Source organism: Balaenoptera musculus, chromosome 21 (genome assembly GCF_009873245.2).
Source record: "Balaenoptera musculus isolate JJ_BM4_2016_0621 chromosome 21, mBalMus1.pri.v3, whole genome shotgun sequence".
Classification (NCBI taxonomy): Eukaryota; Metazoa; Chordata; class Mammalia; order Artiodactyla; family Balaenopteridae; genus Balaenoptera; species Balaenoptera musculus.
Genome location: NC_045805.1, coordinates 12548664 through 12565142, shown reverse-complemented (window position 1 = coordinate 12565142; position 16479 = coordinate 12548664). Strand labels below are relative to the sequence as shown.

Genomic DNA, 16479 nt, shown 5'->3' with positions numbered 1-16479 from the left:
TATCATTTTCCTTCCATCATCACTATGGAATAGTCAGGTGTATCACTCTAACTGTCAGACTTTTGCAAATAATCTTTTTTCCTCTGGCAGCTTTGAATTTTAACCATTATGTGATTAATTTACAGAAGTTCTACTTAGTTCTTTTCCCATATATCCTTGGTCATTTCACAGTCATAGTATCTTTCTTACTCATATTTTCAATTCCTTTTTTATTTCCTGACATATTAAACACCCATATTTTACATTCTGTATCTAAAATCAACAAAATCTGAAGCATTTGAAGACCTGATTCTATTGTCTGTTTTTTTCTGCTGGTTCTTACTGATGTGACCTTGTTTCTGTGTAAATTTGCGATTTTTGGCTATGAGTTTGTACCCTTAGAGCTCTACCTGTGGAAGGCACAGGTGCAGGTGTGTTCCTCCGGAGAGGATATGCACTTCCAGGCAACTGGCAGCAGAGCCACCTGCCACTGCCTAGACCTGCCACAGCTCGAATTAAGTGTTTAGCTTGCAGTTTCTCAGACCTTCCAGGTAAGTGTGAACTCAGCCTGCAAACCCACATAAGGTGTGTCAGATGGTGATACGTTCAGAGGTCAGAATGGTTTCTCATTGTTTCTCCAAACAGGTCACTTTTCCTACTGCTTTCTGGCGGGTGATGGAAGTGGCAGGTGTGTTGGGGTGGCAGGGTTGGAGGAGTTTAATCCTAGTTCCTCTCACACCGAGGGTTTGGTCCTTTTGGGTCCCAATTTTACGCAGTTGGGCTTTGTCTCCATGAGACCATGAAAAGAAGACTATGGAAGGTGACGTTCACCCAGCGTGTCAAATTCTCTTAGGGAAAAGCAAGCTTTAGTGCTCTGTTATTGCTTTAAATGTCTTGTGGCTAATTTAATTGAGTTTATGATTGAACTTCTCACATTTAAATTGCTGATCCATCTGGAATTAAAGGAAAAAGGTACAGATTCACTTTCATTTCTTTTAAAATGGGCCAAGATATGTCCCAAGCATTCACTGAATAATCCATTTTTTCCTTAATGATATGGAGTGCCACTTTTATCACATTTTAAATTCGACAAGGTGTTTCTGCATATTCTTCAATGTTCAGTTCCACTGATCTTCCATTTTTGTGTCAATATCACACTTTTGTAATTACTGGAGATTTAAGTATTTTAAATATATTAAGATAAAGACCTATATACAATTGCCAACCCAACTGTAATAAACATTCATGCATATAGATTGTGGTCTCTAAATATCACTTCTCACTAAAAAGAATCAGAGCTTCTTGGAGAAATGTTTGATTCCAGACCTTATACAAAAAAATCAAGAACATCTTTCCAGACCAAAGAGAAAGAAACTATCAGAATATTGGGATCAAAGGCCTCAGGAGTCAATATAAAAAGGTTCCTATACGCACAAGACAGGACAATGTGAGGTTCAATAAGAATAATAACTGCAATGACATATCAATAATGTTTAAATTCGTGATCACACAGTGATACTTAAACAAACAAATTCAACTCTGTTGGTCATCTCTAACAGATGCTAGGACATAGCTCATCATTTGAAATTTTTTTTTTTAAAAGGAAAATAATCTAATATTTATTCATCTTTCCAATATGAGCTGAGGGTAAGCAAATAACAAGTAGCAGTTGGGGGGTGTGGAATTTCACTTTATAGAAGTATCCCAACAAATAAATAAATAAGGAATAATATAATTAGACTATCATCATTTTGTAATCCTTAATGAAATAACCTAGACGATGATCATGAATGACTATTACTATAATAAAAAAGAAAAATGGGACATTGTATGCCTGAGGGAGATAATGTAATACCAACCATGATGAATTCTACTCCCCACTAAGAAAAAAAAAACAAAACTAGATCTCGTAATCTCTACATCTAATTAGCAATTTATACGGGCCAAGAATTTTGTTCAAGTCTACCATCAGGATAAAAGATACAAAAGTCAGATGAAGACCTCTATAAACAACCTGGTTTTTATGAATAGTTACATACAGAGAAAAGAGGGTGACTGAAATCAACTTCAAAAAATATATATATTTGTCTAAACTCATCATATTGTACTTTTAAATTTGGTGAATTTCATTATAAATAGTTTATAATAAATTATAACAGCAATAAAAGTGAATAAGTGATCATTTTCTATGCGGGGGGAAAAGATTTAAATGAGTAATTATTAGAACCAATAAATAAGGTAATTTCTTCATGCCCCTGTGTTGTCCATCCCCACCTGGCTCCTAGCAGACACTCTCCTGCTTTCTGTCAGTTATGCCTTTTCAAGCATTTCGTACACATGGAAGCACAGCAGTAAGTAGTCTTCATGACTGGCTTCTTTCACTTATCACATCGCTTGTGAAATTCATCCACGTCATGAGTATTAGCAGCTTGTTCCTTTTGATTGCATTTTATGGATATACCACAATTTATTTATCCATTCAGCCACTTGTGAACCTGAAGGCTGTTTCCAGGTTTGGGCTAGTAAGAATAAGGCTCCTGTGAATGTTTACACTCAAGTCTTTGAGTATATGCTTTCATTTCTCTTGTGTAAATACCTACAAGTGGGATTGCTGGGTAACATTTTAAGTGTATGTTTAACTTCATAAGAGATGTATGTAGTATAAATAGCTATTTTTTTCCTCTCACAACTTCATTGTCGTGGCCTCAAGAGGCTGATTCTCTCAAAATTTAACATGAACATACTAGGTCAATGTATTTATTGGGTCTATGTCAAGGAAAAGTATCGAAATATAACGAGGTGTTGGTTTGAGTGTGTTCATTATAATATCTTTATCTCACACAGTTCCACAGAGCTTAACTCCCACATTCCTTCAAAAAAATGAGAGAATGAGTATTGCAGGCTTCATAGAATCATTTAAAATTGATTTTTAGGAATCCTTATTCCCTGTTCCTGTCTGCTTAGACTGTACATTCTCTCACAGAAGAAGTTAATTGCATTTGATTTTGTAAAATGCTATGAGCATTATGGATATGAGGGTGTTTATGAGTGAAGATGGAGAAGTCTGGAAGTCATGACCAGAGAGACTGAGACAGTAGTTCACCCAAGTGAGGAGAAACTAAATACCTCCTCCCCCAGCAACACAATTTTGATGAAGAATTTCTTTTGACGTATAATTATTTAGCCTGCAGTATGGTACCCTTCAAAGCTAGAAAAGGAGACCAAGATCATTAGAGAGAAAGAAAGAGAGAACCAAAACATTATGAAATCAATAAATGTGATTAAGTGTTATAATTTCACTCTACTGAGTATGCTTTTTGAAAAAAAACACTACCGTGCTATGAAATTTAATCATTTCCAGTTATTAGCATGTCTTAACAGAGATAAGACCAGTTCTTGCATTAAGTAGAGTATCTCTCTCCCATTTTCTCTTTCAGTCTTGCTTCTTTTCTTTAGTGAAGGTGAATCAAGTCATATCATTCTTCATTTCATTCAAACTTCACGAAGACTGTTGTACTATTTTCAAACCCAACACCAACTACAACATAAATTCATTTCTGGACATCTTAAAAGAATAACCGTTTCTGATGTACAGTTTGCTACTGCAAATCAGTATTGCTCTATCTCCTTCAAAACCCTGAGATCAGGAAATTGGAACTGAAAGAACTTGGGATGTAAGCTAAGTATAAAGACATCACTCATGTCTAATCAAGAGACAATCCTTATTTGTAGCAATTTGCATTCTCAGAAGGCATATTTCTTTTCATCTGAAGCACACTGCTATGACTTTTGTATGTTAGTTACATCACTGGTTAAAGTGTCATAGTTTGATGTGCACATGAGCTAACTCCATTCACAGTTACAAACTAACCCTTACATTCAATAGCCATTCTTTTAAAATCTGTGCCCAAGACTGCAAACAGGTGAGATTGTGGATGGCTTTTCTAAGTCCATCATCATTGCTAAAAATAATTCAAAGTGAATTCATATTAACAATGTGGGGATAAATATATGTGAGAATAAAGACAGCACCCTGTTATCAACAGTAATGCCCACTAACCAGCCATGTATTTGGCGTGGAGAGCAAATAATTTAACCAAAGGAGTGTTTGTTTCCTTTTTGACAAAATTAAAAGTTACATCAGATCATATGCTGCGGTGCTCAATAAATTTCTCAAATACATTTATATTTCTAAAGAAATTTATACCTTTACATTTCCAACATTTTATTTCCGTTTGATAAACAATAGTAAAAACTTAATCAAAATTCACCAAAAATTTTCTACATCCAATTTTCACCAAATCTCACCTATTTGTAATCTGGGATATAAATTTTTAAAAATATCAATTGAATTGAAGGTTGAGTTTGTATAAGATACTCCATTCCTTATCCTAAGTATATATAATGAACAAATAAAATAATAAATTTTGGCGTAAAATTTTTTACATTCCTCTTCCTAAAAAAATAGATTTTCTCAAGAAATTAAACACCCACCTCTAAAAGTTATGAATATATTATTAAAAGAGCATTAATTTATTCATTTCTCCACTTCAACAACTAGGAATAAGATGCCAGGAAATACTGTTATCCCATTAACCTGAGGAGGAAACTAAAGCCCAATGATCACCAATACCTATGACCATAATATAAAATAATACAAAACGGATGCTTTAGACAGATGTTCCTAAATACCTGATTCTCAAATACTTGACCCATTTGCTGTAATTCAATAAAACAAATGAAGCACACCTACTAATATTGTTACATTAAAATAATGAAGTATGAGGCCAGTGCTTGGCTTCATCTGAAAAATTGTTACTATGACCAAAAATGCAGGCAGGTCCCCTGAGACACCACAGCAATGAAGAGTTAGCTAATTCATGAGTTACTATTTCTGCGGCATTACTTTGTGAAAAGGACTAGTATATGCAGGGATTCTACAGGATAGGCAAGCCAAGAAAAGCTAGGTTATCAAAATCCATGAAACTCTGCTCAAGTTATCCTGCCATTTCTGAATGGCTGGGGCCTTCTCAAAGAGCCACCTGGCCAAAAAGTGCTCAAATGGCAGAGAGAGGGAATTATCTGCCCCGCCATGTTCAAACCATGACACAGCTCAAAACATCACAATAGAGCATGGACCACAAGGGCCAATGTGCTAAGGAAGTGTTTCTATAAAAAGGCATTTGCACTGACAGGAAGTGTTAAACAAGTGCCTGTTCGCTAATGGAAGAGATGCTCTCATCTTTCATTACAGTTATTATGAATGTCTTCTACCTCTTCTTGAGGGAAGCACTTTCGTGGGGAAGGCACTTCTTCCTGGCTCACCTTTGTGGTCCCACAGTGATGCCATACACATGAAACACAGGCTTCTGATATTAAGAGCACATTAAACCTGGCACAAAATAAGCTTTATCTGAGGGATTCTGCTGCATTAGGAGACATGTCTGGGGGACAGGGCTACTTGGGATCTTCTGGGATCTCCCCCAGTGAGATGGGGCTCCACTTCCTTCTAACAGTTATTTGTGTGAGATATCCTATATGTACTTTTGATTTTAAATCCCTCCCTTAGTTTGCATCTTTCCTAAAATAGCATTTAAATGGACAGATTATGACAGCCTGTTGAGGTAGTCCATTTACAATATGTCTTACAAAGAAAAGAATTGTGAAAAATGGTTAAAATTTCAAAGGGCAGTAATAATAAGTAATAACTTCTTGAGAAGTGCACAGCTCAAGGGAATACTGAAGTTTAGCAAGAGTAAGTTTTGACAAAATACCTTCATTCTCCCCCCACCCCCCCGGTTTTTAGATAAGGTATCTGCCTAGCAGATCACAGAAATGTATACACATGGTAGACACGGAGCAGTAAGGCATCCCACAAACCAGCCCATGAGATTCTTAAGGAACGTACAGAGAAATAAAGGTGGATTGACAGAGTAAGGGTTGTTTACGGTAGAAAAGAACACTTCTAACAATGACTTCCATAAGTGAAACCCAGAAATCCAGACTGAAGAGAGGTATATAGACGAACTTTTTCACACTCTTTTTCTGAGAACGATAGAAAAGTTGTGAGGTAAAACAAAACAAAAAAGAACATCTATTCGAAGACACTGGCGAACGACTAAGGCAAGTAAGGGAAGCCCATAGTCAAGATCCCAACTTGGCACTGTTTTTCCTTTTGAGGCATTTGCATATGTGCAGGGAAAGTGAAAAGCCGGGGGAATATAGTGACTGAGAGAGCCTGACACACAGAAAAGCACTGGCTGTCCCACAGAGCTGAGAGGCTTCGGGGAGAGACTGGAGTCCGGCCTCAATCCGGCAAAGGGACCCTCAGGAAACAGTCCAGGAGTTCAACTGGGATTCTGAAAAGCTCCGCCCTAAGAGGAAGAGTGGACTGGAAATAGACCCACTCTGAGAAAAATGAATGAAGCCCAGAATTCAGAAAACTCAAACCCTGACTGAATTAGAACTATCTACCCCTGGACTCACTGCCTATAAGAAGCAAAACTAAATCCTCTTTGAAGGATAACAAGATCATCCCAAACCTCAAATGATCTTTATTCTCTTTCATACATAATATATGGCTCTTAATTAAAAGTAAGCAGCTGTGAGATGTCAAATATTGACCAAAAATCAAGAGAAAAAAAACAGACCGAAGAATCCAACATATAGGAAATCTAGATATTATACTAATTAAGACATGGAATTTTCAAATAACTGTGATTATTTTGTTCAAAAAAAGTATTATATCAACGTGCAGAATTTGGGCAAGTAACTAGAAACAAAAAATAAATAGAAATTTTAGAATTGAAAAAATACACAGTGGAATTAAGTTGAAACCAATAATAAAAGATAAGAAAATCCTAAACTGTTTAAAAATTAAGCAATACACTCATATGAGAAATCATAAAGAAATCAGAAAATATTTTGAACTGATTGATAATAAAAATACAAAATTCAAAACCTATGGGATGTAGGCAAAAGCCATGCGCAGAAAGTAATTTAGAGCTTTAAGGGCAGATATTAGAAAGTAACAAGGCCCAAAACCGTGTGTCATTATCTGCTTGAGTTGAAGCTATGTATATTTTTTGACACGGCAATTCCACTCCTGGGTGCATAACCAACAAAAATGTGTACATCTGTGCACCCAAAGACATGTGTAGTAGACACGTACACTAAGGCATAATTTTTAATTACCAGCAGTTCGAATAAACTCTAATGTACATCGACAGTAGAAGAAATAAAGAATTCATGGTATCTATACGAAAGTGGACTGCTTTACAGCAATAAAAGTGAATGTAGATGAATCTCAAAATGTTGAACAAAAGAAGCCATCAGTAATCCATGGGGTAGCATTCCAATTTCACAAAGTTCAAAGCAGGCAGAAAATCAACTTAGAGTATTGCCAATAAAGGTCACCTAGTGTCACCTTCAGGGAGAAGGATGATGATGAGGGGATACCATGGGGGCTTCGGGGGTCATGGCAATAATCTCTTTCATGACCTATGTATTGGTTGCATGAGTTTGTTTACTTGGTGAACAGTCTGTAAGACTCCAAAAATCAAGGGTAAACAAGCTGTGACCTTAACAGCAGTGTGGTCAAAAAGATTTAGGGTAAAGATCAGCAAACAACCCATGAGGAAGTGTGAGGCACTAGGAAAATTTGACCTAGAAAAGGAAGTGACGTGGTGATGTGAGCCGTGGGCATCCTGAAATATTAGGTTGTCCGATGAAGGAGCAACTAGGCTCAACTCTGCACGTGTATTTCAGCACAATAAGGAAAAGTAAGTTTTCCAGACTCAAATTTTCATGCAGTATACTAACTGCAAATAATAAAACTGCCCAGAAAAGGAACACACTCTTTCTCAATAGAAAGAACAATCTCAATCACTCACATGTTCTAACAAAAGCAGAAAAACTACCCATCGAGGGCAACTGAAAGGGTTCCTGCATTGAATGGAGAGGGCAGATGACCACAGAGGCCCCTTCCAGATTCTATGCATACGTTCCACGAAGAACCACAATAAAAAAGTCTTACCCTTAATCGCGTAGTGGAGATCTCAGCTTTTAAGATATCAGGGTCATATTTAGTACTGGATGAAGATCCTGAGAATACTTTCAAAGGGAAAAAAGAAAAAAAAAAAGTAACTTGTACAAGTTGCATAACTAGTTGTCAACTTGGAATTTACAAACTCTAAAAACAACAAGATTTACATGCTTCTGTGGATACTTACTTAACTTTATAACTCCTTTACTGTCATTCATCAGACACCTAAATATAAAAAGTCATCTTCAAACCTTTATAATTTTTTTCAAGAAAAAGGAATGTTATAAAGACCCCAGTGCCTCATTTTCCTCTGAATTTTATATCTATGGATAAAATCTTAGAGAATCTTATTGCAGACCCAGTTTATCAGAGCTTTGCATTATCCAGAAACTTGTAATTTAAGTAGAACTTCTGGGCCCATCACAGATGCTTCTTTAAACAAGGCCAGCTCCAGATTATCAATTTCTGAGATGAGAGAGAGGTCGGTCAACTCAGGTGTTCAACAGAAACTTCATTCTAGTTAATAGCTCCAGTTTTAGTTTAGTCCCACTGCAAACATTGTACAAGAGTAGCACAAGGGCCAAATTACTTGCCCTGATCTGAAAAGGTAAACATTAATCCCCCAGTGAGGAGACTTTTATCTGGAATGGGGTCGAGGGGTTTTACTGAGAAATCTGATGTGTGCCCTCGGCCTCACGTGGCTCTGAGGGACTCTTCCTGCCCGGGAAGGAACAGGACTCAGAACAAAGTCCCACAGAAACCCAAGTGGCCTTCTATTACCTACGACTTGGTCCCCATTTCTCAGGTCTGAACAGCCACGCTGTACTTACAGCTGGTGCGAGAGCTCGACTTTTCCTTGTAGGCGTCGTTTAACCGGACGTATTCATCCAGGGCCAGGGCCAGTCTTTGCTCCTTCACGTGGTACAGCTCCTTCTGCGTCCTGAGGGCATCCTGAGCCACGGACAGATAGTCCTTGAGCATTTTCTCCTGTTCCCCCCTCCATTGTTTCCTTGGATCTTCAATCTGTGTGGTTTCTGAAAGTATATTAGGTGGGTTATTTTTCAGAATTTAATGATGGTTCTTTTTATTTTTTATTTAAGCTTTAAAGAAAGTAGCCATCTTTATTTCTTACCTCCTTTAAGTAGTTTATTAGTGGTAGGAAGTGACCTCTCCAGCAGTGTGATAGCGTTTCTGTTTTATTTTACCCAGTGCCTCCCCATCCCTGCCCCTTTCAGGTCCTTGTTAGCAGTTTATCCTCATTGCCAATCCCTCAGACACAATGTTGCCTAAGTAAGCACAGCAACAGGGCTGTGCTCAGGTCCTTCCTTTCAAGAACTCTCTGGCTCCCCAGGACCCTCAGAATAAAAGCCAAGCTTTTATGGCCCTGTATGATCTGAACCCAACCTGCTTCCCATGCTTCTGTTCACTCAGTACAGGACTCTTGCCAGGCTGCCCTCTACATCAGCAGTACTCAAAGTGTGGTCTGCAGACCAGCGCCGGTCCGTGAACTCTGTTACGTGTCTGTGACAATAAGTACAGGTATCAAGAGTAAACATTTTGAAATGTTTACAGCAATTTCATACAGTTATTGTATATCTGTTGACTCTAATAATAATAATACTGGGGCTTGCATTTTGCATTTTTTTCAACTTTTCTAATTCACTTTTATTGTTATTTTATAAAAATATCAGTTAGTCCATAATGGCTCAGAAATTTTAAAACAAACAAACAAAAAGACCAAACCGCGGTCACGGGTTAAGGAGAACACCCTAAGGCACAGTTCTTGGTTCTGCACTTCTGCACACCAGCATCACCTAGAGAGCTCTAAAATAAATCCCAGACCATTCAGAGTTTCTGTGGGTGGAACCCCGGCAATGGCAGGTTTACAAGGTCCTCCAGTGATTCCCATGAGCGGCTGTGCCTGAGAGTCTGTGCTCTGCAACAGCTCACATACTGCCTCCTGCATGGAATTATGAATTATTCAAAACGTCCCATCCTAAACTTGCTCAAACTTGCCTCCCCTGCCTCACCCACTCCTCCCAGAGGGAACCAAAATAAAGGCTCTGGCCCATGCTTTTCCCTTCGCCCCTTCTGCCTCCTGACAGACCCAGGTGCTTCCCCACGTGGCCCTGCATGGTGTGATGTGGCCCCCTTCTCTTGGGAACTGTAAGTAGCACAACTTCTTTTGATGGCACTGACCTCTTTGTGTTGTCACTCAGCCACCTCTAGAAATTAAATCCCAGGTACAATCAAGACAGATGGGCCATACGGGCTGGCCACTGCATGAACATGAGGACCTACCTCTTCCTGACAAGTTAGGATCGGATAATTAACCTCTCAATTTGCTGGAATGTCCAGTGGTGTGTACTGTCTTTAAAATGCTTTGTGTGTGACTCTCAACCTTAATGTACCCCAACTCGGTATTTCTGGTTGCCTCTAAGGACTCCAGTGAGTCAAAACCCAGAGAACGATAGGAGACGATCTGCTGTGACCACAATTATCTCCAGCGGCCAGGCTGGCCCTGGAAATGTTTAACCTGGTCTCCAGGGAGAAGTGATGACACTACAGTGGTTCAGACGTGAAGCCTGGGTCCCCTTTGGGCCAAGGGAGGCCTGGGTCAGCCAGAGGCACCACCACCACTGCCTCAGACCTACAGCCCTCCCTTCGGTTAGCGAAAACGTCAGTGCTTTCTCTAAAGTAGTAAGTATTCGGAACACTAATTTTTAAAGATGTAAATACTTCAATGTGCAAAAGAGGCAAATCTCATGTAATTGTGGGGAAAAATACGCTAGAGTCAATGTCCAAAGAAGATATGCAGGAGGGGGCAGCGCTGGACAGACAGCCCCCCAGCCAAGAATCTTCAAGGGCATCGTCACAAGGGGCAGGCTCGGCGTCTGGGTAACACGGAGAGTAGACACTGATCAGCCAATAAGAGCCTAAACGTCTCCATTTTAAATGTTCCTTATAACTCAGGTCTCCGGCTATCCAAACATGTAATATTTACATTCATTTCCAATATTTCTATATACGAATGCAAACTGACTCAACGTACAGAGAATTCATCCTCTAACAAAGAGAAATTTATGGTCTTAACTGTGGATGACCCACAATAGTCCTCACCTCCTAGTGTGCACACCCTTGAATACAGGCTAGCGTGAGCGACTTGCTTCGAACGAAGAGCACACGGAGACTGGGTGTCACTGGAGACCGGGTTACAAGAGGCTGTGACCGCCGTCTTGCCGGGCCCTCCTTGGCTTTTCTGCTCTAGTGAAGCCAACTGCCAGGTTACACGCCGTCCTGTGCACGTAGCGAGGAACGCGGGGGGCGACTGGCCGGCAGCCGACAAGGAACGGGATAAGTCGTGCCGGCCACCAAGTCGTGCCGGCCACCACACGGCTGAGCCTGGTCAGCCGGTCATGCCGGGGGTCACGCAGCCTGGCTCACGCCGTGAGGACACCCTGTGAGAGACCTGGAGCCAGAGGACCTGGCTCAGCCTTGCTTGGCTTCGGCGCCCGCAGAAACAGCGAGATAATAAATGCAACCTGTTGCAGTGAGATACATAACTAGGAAACTAACCAAATAAAGAGATGATACAAATTGAAAACGTACATGAAAAACCTGAAGTGTTTACACATTATAATAGCTATAGCAAGATACGTGCTCCCAGTTCTCTCTCAATATCTTTAGAGGTTTTACCTAATCATATTTCCCTACATATTGGCGAACTGGCATACTTTCAATAAAATGCTTGTCAACAGCTAAATTGCCACCAAACCCTGAAAGTAACACTGACTGACACTTAAATGAATAAAGTACAATGATAATAATATAATAATAAACTATCAGCATTTGTTTTGGGTACATCAGCAGAAACACTCCAGTCGACTGGTTTAAATACTGGATGCTACAAGAGACTCAGCAGGACACGCTGACATTTCCAATATACCGCCCCATTCAAATATGAACTACAAAAGTGGGTTCCCAGAGGCACCTTTGAAGAAGCCTTCATAAAGCAAGACTGTGCTTCATCTCCATCAGTTATATTTGCTGAGTAGATCTGTGAAGAATATTTATTAAACGTAAATACTCAAAAAAGTATATTATACAAATGTGGTATTTTTTTATTAAGCCCTGGTGGCCTTGGGAGATCACTGTATTATAATGCAATATAATTTGCATGTTGTCTACTATAGGAAAGAAGTAATATATCACATACTGTTAAAATGTCACACACCTCAAGGGAATTCACATTCCATCAGTTTTACAGATGTGGAACTTTATAGATAGAGAACACGTTGTGAGTTACAAGAGCTTATCAGGGGAGATAACATTAGACTCTTCAAAGGAATATTATTTCTGTCTCTCATGCACGTTTCTATTCTTTCTGCTATGCTCAGGAAGAATGAATGAAAGAATATGAGTAACTCTCCTTATCTTCCTTTATAGAAACTATCTGCTATGTTTACTTATCTGTTTGTGCTACAGACAATTGAGTATCTACTGCATGCACTAGGGAAAACAAGATGTTCAGGTATGATCCCTCCTTCCAAAGAAATTACAAAGTATAGAAGAAGTTGTGACACAGGAATTAAAACAACAACGACAACAACTGTTTTATACGGTAGAAAATGGTGAGAGCCCCGAGGAGAGAAAGGTCAAGTGCCACAGAAGTTTAGAGACACGGGAGTTTCCTCTGGCTAAAAAAGTAAGGTCCCATGGAACAGGCAGTGATTAAGAAGGGCTTTGAAAGGTCCCAGACAAGAGGCCCTTCAAGGACCAAACCCCCTGTTTGCCGCTCCAGCCGTTTTCCCCAGCCTCATTCACACCAGCCTCAGCCGCGCTGAATTTCTTTTCTTTCCTTCATTAAGTCCTGCTTCCTGAGGCCTCTTCAGACCTCTGGCTTTACTTGTGGGTCTTCCTTCTTCCAGGCAGTTTCTCCTCCAAACTCCCAAAGCCTACCCCATCCCCGTGTTCTCCAGGCCTGTTAACTCACTCAGCCTTTGGGTTGTCAGCTTAAAGCGCCTTCTCTAAGTAGCTGCAGCCACGCCCTTCAGAATGGATATGGTGCTTTACTTGTTCTCCTTTGTTCTGCTAGTGATGGTGGTACTAGAATTCTGCTCTACTTTCTCACTTCTTCCCCAATACTCCAAGAGGAACTAGATGGTGTCTCGAACGTCAGGTTAATAAATAGGAAACTCATTTTGTAAGCAACAGTATGCGGTAGAAAGGTTCCAAGTAAGGGCGTGAAAGGATCTTAGCTATATTTTAGGAAGATCATCTGAGAGAAATGTGAGGTTCTATTATCAAAAGAGTTGATATGATTGTGCAGACAATTTTTTGGATGAAAGGTTATACATTAAGTAAAAAAAAGCAGTTTATAAAACTGTATGTATGTGATATAATCCCACTTGATGTATACAATATATTGAACACTCGTGTGTGTGTGTGTGTGTGTGTGTGTGTGTATATCAATATGAAAAAGTCTGGAAGGATACACACTACAAGATTTAGAATACTGGATTATCTCTGAGTAGTATGAATATAGATAATTTCTTCCTTTTATTTACCCACATTTTCTACTTTTCTCCTAACACATCTATTACTTCTATTAAAAAATATTTTTTAAAGGGAAAGGAACAAAAGGCACAAGGCAATGAGGGTCTGAATTAGGAAAATGGCAGTGAAAATGAGGCTAAAGGAGCAAATCTGAAAATATAGAGGAAAAAATCAACAAGAATTGACAAGATGATTCTGCATTTTTCAACTCAGGAACCATGAGGACTATGTTTCGAAAAATAATCAAGTCAAAGGGAAAACTGGAGAATCCCATTTTGTACGTGTTTGTTTTGACGTTTCAATGGCAAAATAGGTAGCAGTGTCCTACAGCTGGAAATGTTTGACAAATATTAGGACAATCAGAGTCAGAAAGACAGATAGAAGGGTCATTCACATAGTAATGGCAAAGGATGGTGCTGCTGTAGATCAAGGACAGCATGCTGGGGGAGGCGGGTAAGGCCACATCTTCGGGGAGTGACAGGATACAGGGACTCTCAAAAGGAATATGGGGCAAATGAGGAGAGAAAGAAGGAACAGTCTGAAGTGAGGAAAACAACAGGTTTAAGAAGAAAGGCGTAGTTATCTATGTCAACTCTACATCCAGGGGGAAGAGACGGATGACCGTGACTAAGAAGAGGTCCCTGAACTTGACAACTATATGAAATATGTGAATTATCACTTATCAGTGATGCGAACTAATAAGTGTTAGTATCGCTACCAGCATAATACGTTCTACTTGGATATTTTAAGTATCTAAATTTTTTCTTTATAAAATATCTTAACAGTTTATCCTCCTAGGAAAACATAAAGGATGAAATAAGACAGAGATGAAGTAGAAGGGTCAAAAATTTATTTCGTTTCTCCTAAAAGAAACAACTCCATATTAAATAGCATATACACCTGAGGAACTTTCATCAAACCTGAACACATGTGTTGCTTCAAAGCTAATACAGAGGAGTTTGGTTCAGGGTAATATGAAGTACACACCATCCAATCTCTCCGAGACAGCATGGGGAAAGATGAGAGGGGAGAGCTGAAGAACTGTCTATTTAAGTTTGTTGCCTGTTTTTAAATTGGTTTGTTTGTCCTTTTAATGTTGATTTCCAGGAGTTCTTATATATCCTGGCTACAGGTCCTTTGTCAGATATGTGTACAATGAATATTCATCTGTGATAGTGTGTGTATCAGCAGTATATTCCTTAAAAATACTGTGAGTAAAAGATTCCGTTCACAAATTGAACACACACTCCATTTATATGAAATTCTAGAACAGGCAAAGCTAAGGTGTGATGATAGAAATCAAAACAATTTGCAGCAGTGGGGAGGAGGTGACTGGAAAGGGACAGGAAAGAACTTTCTGGGGGCGGGGTGAGAATATCCTATATCTTGATTGGTTGGCAACTACAAAGGAGTATACATTTGTCAAAATTCATTGAAATACGTACTTAAAATCTGTGCATTTTCTTATATGTAAATAAGACCTTAATTACTAAAAGACAAAAAAGTTAAGGTACAACTCTGACCCTATCAAAAAGTGATTTGCTTCTGGTTGTAGTGATAATATCAAAACCTTACAAACAGTACTTCATAATTACCTTCTAGTTAGTTACAAACACCCCCATCAATATCTACACCCCGACTCGACTCCGCACACACAGCCACTAAAAGGTGAATTCTATCACAAAACACTTAGGGCCTAAAATAACTATCACTGTCAAGGTCAAAACTTTTACTTCTAGGGCTTCCCTGGTGGCGCAGTGGTTGAGAATCTGCCTGCCAATGCAAGGGACACGGGTTCAAGCCCTGGTCTGGGAAGATCCCACATGCCGCGGAGCAACTAGGTCCGTGAGCCACAACTACTGAGCCTGCGCGTCTGGAGCTTGTGCTCCGTAACAAGAGAAGCCGTGACAGTGAGAGGCCCACACACCGCGATGAAGAGTGGCCCCCGCTTGCCGCAACTAGAGAAAGCCCTCGCACAGAAACGAAGACCTAACACAGCCAAAAATAAATAAATAAATAAATTAATTAATTAAAAAAAAAAAGAATAAACTCTAAAAAAAAAAAACAAAAAACTTCTACTTCTAGATATTTAACAGCGTTACATAGAAATAGTATTAAACAGCCAAGCAGTCTTAATTTCATTTTTTTATTGAAATAAGGAGAAGACAATGCTGAAACTATACAATGTCAAGACACAACATATGTGTAGACCAGCTGTTAAGAGAAGATAATACAATTTGCTCCCTAACTACTTCACAGGAATGTCTTTAAGATTAATGAGATAACAGACCAGATCCTTTTTAGTGGGAAAACTACTTGCTGTGGGTAATTGGGGCACTTTAGGGCACAGTAAATCCACCAGGCCACTGGGGTACCATTACTGTACCAAAGCAAAATGCGAGACTTAAACATTTATGTTCTGATAATCAAGATTTGAAGTATTCAGAATAGTGCTTTCTGAAGCATAATGCACTTCAACTTCTTTAAAAACAACCAGAAAGCTTTTAATCTGTGAGTTAAACAGTAAAGCTCTTCTTTGTTCTAACATGTAAGAGTTTATCATCATACTAGGCACCCAAAGATAGAAAAATAAAGATGCAGTCCACAAGAAGATCACAATTTAGCGAGGAAAAACATACAAATAAATAATTTAAATGCAATATAACAAGTGCTATTGTAAAATCGTTAAGTACCTGGTACTAAGAAATACCTGCACAGGGTAACTAATTCAGAATGGGGTGGGGACTTGCAAGGTGGAGGGTCAGGTGCCAGAGAAGGCCTCTGGGAAACAGTGGGCAGATGGACTGAGCGGACGGACCCTAGAAGAATATGGCAGTTGGCCGAAAGGGAAGGCCTGGAGGCTGGGCAGAGAGTGACCAGGGCTAGAACCAACAAATGCA

General features: G+C 39.3%; 1 protein-coding gene across 4 annotated transcripts in view; it reads right to left on the bottom strand.

The window, feature by feature from the left end:
* WWC2 (WW and C2 domain containing 2) overlaps positions 1 to 16479 on the bottom strand; it is a 163848-nt gene that overhangs the window by 59082 nt on the left and 88287 nt on the right. For 3 of the 4 annotated variants that reach the window (XM_036838737.1, XM_036838739.1, XM_036838738.1), the window contains 2 exons: positions 8854 to 9057; positions 8015 to 8091 (listed from right to left, as the gene is read on the bottom strand). In XM_036838737.1, the coding sequence (XP_036694632.1) occupies positions 8015 to 8091; positions 8854 to 9057 (281 nt within the window). Of the gene's footprint in view, positions 1 to 8014; positions 8092 to 8210; positions 8249 to 8853; positions 9058 to 16479 lie in introns of those variants that run through there. The other variant, XM_036838740.1, reaches the window with a different exon arrangement.